This window comes from Arachis ipaensis, chromosome B05, assembly GCF_000816755.2.
Source record: "Arachis ipaensis cultivar K30076 chromosome B05, Araip1.1, whole genome shotgun sequence".
Taxonomy (NCBI): Eukaryota; Viridiplantae; Streptophyta; class Magnoliopsida; order Fabales; family Fabaceae; genus Arachis; species Arachis ipaensis.
This window is the reverse complement of record NC_029789.2, coordinates 130,714,035-130,720,833: the sequence shown is the minus strand read 5'-3', so window position 1 is coordinate 130,720,833 and position 6,799 is coordinate 130,714,035. Positions and strand designations below refer to the sequence as shown.

Genomic DNA, 6,799 nt, shown 5'->3' with positions numbered 1-6,799 from the left:
ATAAATGGATTCTGACACACAAATCTCACTCCTTCATGAGTATTCCGTATAATCTCACGGTTGCGATACACTACCAAGTTTGTGGTACCTCCATTACACTAGCAACACAATAAACGAACACTAAAAAGAATACTCTTCCTTATAATAAAAATGGTACCGAGTTTTGCCTTATATATAGAGTAGCATTCAACACTTCCCCCCTCTCCCCCCTGTTGAATCTTTCATCTAACAGTTTCACCAATTTGTAAATACACTCACTGTACCCATTTTCAAATAAAATACCAATAATAAATCCATAACTAAATTTTTTAGCCCCATTACTATGCTAATGAAACTTTTTTTTTCTTTCATATGATGAACTGAGGTGGCATACTCTAGAGGAGACACATTTACCTAGTCTTGGATAACTTTTCTGCTTCGTTACAGAAGTTTTGTTTCCTCTATAGGATAATTAGTGAATTTTTTTTCTACGGATGGCCTCGAGGCCCTTTTTGTGTGTGTTTTTATAATTTTATTGATTGTTGTTACTATATTTTTTCTTTGCTTGTTTTGAATTTATTTTTTTTGAAATAATGTATATTAGAATCTCTTTGTGGGGTTTATTCATCAATACTCAGTTTTGGTCTTCTGCAGGTTTTCCATGATATGTCCAAGACTCTAAATAGTAGTAGCTATTCATGTTTAGAAATACATTTTACTAAAAAAAACATGTTTAGAAATACATGTTGTTGGATGAATTCACATTAAAAAAATTTATTGAGATTAACAGATTTAAAGAGCAGTCATTGTTTCTTAGTGAAAAATTATTATTTAGCATCCCTAATTTTAATGATAATAACTAATAGCTATGAGGTGCAATATTGTATTCGGTGATAATTTTTTATTTATTCCATTTAACCTTTTTTCAATGATAAGTTGATTTGTCAATATTATTTAATAAATTTTTTAATATAAATAAACAATTATCAAGAGGCATAAATAAAAATTAACTCTAATTAATTGTTAGAGCATGAATATTATCTAAGTATAAATTCTTTAGTATATTCTTTCCTAGCATAATATTAAATATTTTTTATCTTCTATTTTACCCAAAAAAATATGGATTTAGATTTTCTAATGTTTGAATTTTATTTTAGAGAGTAAAGTGGGATCTCTCACCATTTATTTTATAGATGGGATCAAAAATAAATATAAGAGAAAAACTATTCAAAAGTAGAAGATCACATTTTACCCTCTAAAATACAAATTTAAAATTTAGAGGATCCAAATTCAAAAAATATATAGTAGAATTAGATAAATTTTTACAAACAGGTATATATTAGGTGTACCAGCAAAATTATGGCAAGTATGATGTTAATTGCTAACCATTTCAAACATACCAATTCGACCTATTTTAACATTATATTACTCAACAAATTCTCTAAACCATAAATCTTAAAATTATTCGTTGATATTATACTTTTCTAAAGGTAACATGTCTCTTTATTGTTATTATTATTATTATATTTTTTGGGTGATTTAAATAAATTAAACAAAAAAAAAAAACCAAACAAATTGTTTAAATAGAGGGACAGTCTCATTTAAGACTATTCTTAAACTCCTTCTAAGGTGAAGAAAACTCCACATGAAAAAGTTGTAACTTCATCGTCATCTTTGTCATAGTGTCTACCACTATGTTTGCATCTTTCATAATCAAACGAAAGTCAACACGCCAGTTCCAATGTATGATATCTCTTATTTTGAGTACCAATGGATCAATAAACCCAAAACCATCTTGGTGATTAGTAACAAGATTAAACGCTTTCACACAATCCGTCTCACAAATAACATCTCGTTGACCCACATCCCAAGTTAAGAGATATCCTCTCCAAATAGCAAACAATTCCCCTCGAAGAATATTATTACTCTGAATAATTCCCAAACACCTCCTTTGCCAACTCCCATTACAATCTCTAATAACACAAACAAAACCAACACTATCACCCGAATCAAGATAACTAGCATCACAATTAATCTTGAAAGTACCAATGGATGGAGATTCTAAAAAACATTTAGAATAGAGGGAAGGAACATATGTTGTAATTCAAAAATATTCCTAAGCTCCTTTTTTGAAGTTAATGCCAGACAAATCACTTTTTTTGGAGGCCAAGTTTTATGAGGATTAAAGATGTCATTATTCCTTATTAGCCATATCCACCAAAGTCTCGAAGAGAGCCTGAACGGATATCTGCTATGATATAAGAATCAGTTCTTCAAATCTAAAAAATGACAAGAAATATCCAACCTCTGTCATACAAGCGGAGTTTTTAGACAATCCCAAATACAATTAATTATATTTAATTATTTTATTAATAAGGGTAGCTTGCTGTGCAAGCTAGTACAAAAGGCACAACAGTCCGTTCATTCTTAAAGTTAGTTATGATAGCTGTAACTAACAGCTCTCCTATGTAGCTGGCACTGTTCTAACAGCCAACAGTTCTTTCATAACTAACTCTTGTAACTCTTCTCTAGACTTTACCAACTCACTCTACTACGATGAATGGTCTTTGGTAACAAATGAGCAAATCTTTCTTAATTTTGTTGAGGCCTAAAGTTATTGTTTGGTAAGAGTTTCAAATAGGTCTGTGTCCTCTGATAATTGCCAAATGGGACCTTAGTGTAACTACATGCTTTTCTCTCTACCTCAAGCGCCTCTCTTTTGTATGCGTGATCAGTTCTGATATTTTGCACGTATTTAGTTTTGTTGCTAAGCATTTGTTTGGCATTGCAATATATTCATTTTTTATGACATGTTGCAGGCTGAGTGGATGGTGCCTGAAGTGTTAAGAAATGAACCTTCAAATAAAAAGTAAGCTCGGTTATCATTGGTTTTCGTTATTAAATTTTTTTTTATTTTGCTTGTGGAGGAGGATTTCATAGTCTGTGTTCCTCTCTGACCTGAATCATCTGGCATAGGAAAAAATAAGTTGGAATTTTTATTACATATAAGTGTTGTTCTTTGGCTTCCTTGTCTCGTCGTTCTTCTCATTGGTTTTGCCACCCTTTTGAGGCATTCATAATTTTATGATTATAACAAGTGGTGATTGAATATCCAGGTGCAATGTTTATAGCTTTGGAGTCATATTATGGGAGCTCTCTACTTTGCAACAGCCCTGGAGTGGAATGAATCCGATGCAAGTTATGGGTGCTGTCAGTTTCCAGCATTGTTGCCTACTTGCCTTGTCATTCCAGATGATATGGACCCTACTATCACGGATATTATCAAGCAATGCTGGCAGACGTGAGTGTACTCTTCAATCATTTTATCCTTATTCTAAGATATCAGAACTCTTGCTTATAGTATTAAACCACTCTTCCACCTTAGCCCATGACAACAATAAAGACGTTTTACGGCCCACAAATTCAGCCCAACAGAATACACAAATTAAATTATAATTTAGTCTTTATCTTATCTTATAGTTATCTTTATCTATATCTTATCTTTATCTAATTTTATCTTTCATAGGCCAATACTCTATATATACTTAGTTTTACCTTCATAGTTTACAATTCATTCAATCAACAATCAATAAAATTTCTTCATCTTTTTCTTTCACAATTCTTTTATTTTCCTATTCTTTCACAATTTTATTATGGTATCAGAGCTCCTCTTGAGCTCTGCTGACATCCATGGATCAAGGAGAAAGGGCACACCAGCAACTTCATTCGGAGTCTCTTTTGGACCTTTCGTCAGCCCAACACTTTTCTTTCATGGCACTTCCTTTCAATGAAGAAGCTCGTCCTTCAAACCAACTTGAACTTCTGCCAAGTCCAACTACTCATTATCTTTGTTCTTTCAATACATTTTCTACTGTTAACAATTCTTCAAATCGAGATTCATTCTTGAATACTTGGATCATTGATTCTGGTGCCACAGATCACATTGCATCAAATTTGTCTTGGTTTATTTCTTACACACAAATTTCTCCTATTATTGTTCATTTACCAAATGGTTCTCAAACTACTATTTCTTATAAAGGCATCGTTCAATTTTCACCATCCTTGGTTCTTCATGATGTTCTTTATTTACCTCATTTCAACTTTAATATTATCTCTGTTTCAAAAATTACTTCAGCACTCATATGTGAACTCACTTTTTCATCTTCTTCTTGCACTCTACAGAGCAACAATTTGGGGACAATTGATTTGGCCAGAATGAGAGAGGGATTATGTGTCTTTGAACCTAATTTCGGTAAGAATTCATCCACTACACACTCCATAAATTCCATCCAATCTCCACCCATTACACCTTCCAATATATGGCATTTTCGTTTAGGACACCTTTCTGGGCAAAGACTTAATCATTTACATAAACAATTTCCTTTTATCTCTATGCATCATGACGAGACTTGTGACATTTGTCATCTTTCTAAACAAAAGAAACTTTCTTTTTCTCAAAGTTTTAACAAAGTCAATGCAAGTTTTGATTTATTACACTTTGATATTTGGAGTCCGTTTCGACAAAATTCTATTCATAATCATAAATATTTTTTTACTATTGTTGATGATTTTAGCCGCTTTACATGGGTTACTTTATTAAAATCAAAAGGAGAAGTACAGAATCAAATAAAAAAGTCACAAAAAATGTCCAATTCCAGACACTTAACCCAACATTGCCAAACACACCTTCTCAAAAACAAGATTCAGTTAGTCTTCCAGTTGAACCCTCACCTATACCCATTGACCCAACTCCACCTAGTTCTTTATTTTCTCCAACAACCTCTCCTTCTTCCTCACTATCGTTTCCTAACCAAGTTGAACCCATGACCACCGAATCCCTTTCAACACTAGACACCAGCCCACCGTCACCTTCTCATCCACCGTCACCTTCTTCACCACCTGAGCAACCCCATCCTCGTCATTCCGACCGGCCTCACCGACCTCCAGCATATCTCTCTGATTACTTGTGTAATTCCTCTCTCATCTCTACAAATCAATCTCCCTCAAAGTGCAAGTATCCTTTATCTTCAGTCATGTCTTTTTCTTCTCTTTCATCTTCACATAAAAAGTTTCTTTTATCTCTACATTCTGACGTTGAGCCAAAGTCTTTTAAGGACGCCAATCAACACTCTAATTGGCGTAGTGCTATGAAAGATGAGTTGGATGCTCTTGAGCTGAACAAAACTTGGCGTCTTGTTGATTGCCCTGCAGGGGTTAAGCCGGTTGGCTGTAAATGGGTCTATCGCATCAAACGCAAGCCTGATGGTTCAGTTGATCGATATAAAGCACGCCTTGTGGCTAAAGGGTTCACTCAAACTGAAGGTGTTGATTTCTTGGAAACTTTCTCCCCTGTTGTCAAGCCTGCCACTATCAGATTAGTTTTGGCATTGGCCTCTATGAAGCATTGGCCTATACATCAGTTGGATGTCAATAATGCTTTCTTACATGGGGATCTTTCTGAGGATGTTTATATGACTCTGCCACCCAGATTTATATCTCCTCAACCGAATCAATGCTGTAAGCTACTAAAGTCACTGTATGGTTTACGACAATCTAGCGTATGTGGTATGACAAACTTTCTCATCTTTTGCTATCTCATGGATATCAGCAGACCTCATCTGATTATAGTTTATTTGTCAAATTCATTGGTGATCAAATTTCTATCATTTTAGTCTATGTTGACGACATTGTTCTCACTGGTAATTCTATTTCTGAACTTGCTGCCATTAAGTCTATTTTACATCAACACTTCCGAATTAAAGACTTGGGCCCATTAAAATATTTTTTGGGTATTGAAGTTGCTCAATCAGAGAAGGGAATTTGCTTATCTCAGAGAAAATATTGCCTTGATCTTTTGGAGGATTCTGGTTTATTAGGTGCTAAACCTGCCTCTGTTCCAATGGATAGTACCACAAGACTATATCAAGATCAAAGTCCCTTGCTATCCGACCCTTTTGTATATCGTCATTTGGTTGGCTGTCTTCATAGTTTACAATTCATTCAATCAACAATCAATAAAATTTCTTCATCTTTTTCTTTCACAATTCTTTTATTTTCCTATTCTTTCACAATTTTATTATATAGCATTCTGAAAACCAATTGTTCTATGGGATATGAATAATCACATGAAAGGAAACACACATTTGATCTTGCCAAGGTACAGTTTTGTTTCAATATAACCATTTTTTTAATAAAAAATCCTTATAAAGTGCAAGCTACTGAAGCTAGTTTCAAAAAACCCCTGTAATGACAACTCGTTTTCTCTTTAAGATTTTTATGCATAATAGGGACTTAATTATACAATTTTTAAACTAGAAGACTTGGTTAAAAACTAGGGACTTGAGGAGTTGTATAGTATTTTCGCTCATTCAGTCCTATAGGCTATAAAGCTATGATTCTTTTCAGTCTTGACCCTTTCCTTCTTTTTTTTTTAATTTCTTTCTTCTCAGTTATTTTTAATTTTTTTTAGTGGAGTCATTATCAGTTTGTACCATTTGTTTGTGTACACAATTCTTTGTAATTTTGCTGTAATCAATTCTAAATTTTGATGTGCATAAATTATGAAATGTTGCAGTTGTAGCTTGAATGGAAAAAAAAATTGATAGTGCGTGGAAATTGTTTGGTGCTGTAAATGCAAATTGAATAAGCTTTTTATTCTTTTTTTGTTTTTCATTTCTTTATTTGAATGAGTCCAAGACTCCAAGTGTTATGTCTAAGGTTTGGTTTGGTAAAATTTTTTAAAAAGGTGTTTTTCATTTAAAAGCATAAATTTTTTATTTTGCATTTGGTATATAAGAAAGATTATGTATTTATATTTATA

At 33.0% G+C, this 6,799-nt stretch overlaps 2 protein-coding genes across 5 annotated transcripts in view; both read left to right on the top strand.

The window, feature by feature from the left end:
- The window catches only part of LOC107644159 (pentatricopeptide repeat-containing protein At1g62670, mitochondrial), a 44,305-nt gene that overhangs the window by 10,907 nt on the left and 26,599 nt on the right, over window positions 1-6,799 (top strand). The window lies entirely within an intron of this gene.
- LOC110262534 (zinc finger CCCH domain-containing protein 54-like) overlaps window positions 3,221-6,799 on the top strand; it is a 4,926-nt gene continuing 1,347 nt past the window's right edge. The window contains exon 1 of the mRNA XM_021102785.1: window positions 3,221-3,280. Coding sequence (XP_020958444.1) covers window positions 3,237-3,280 — 44 coding nt within the window. The 5' untranslated portion in view covers window positions 3,221-3,236. The remainder of the gene's footprint in view (window positions 3,281-6,799) is intronic.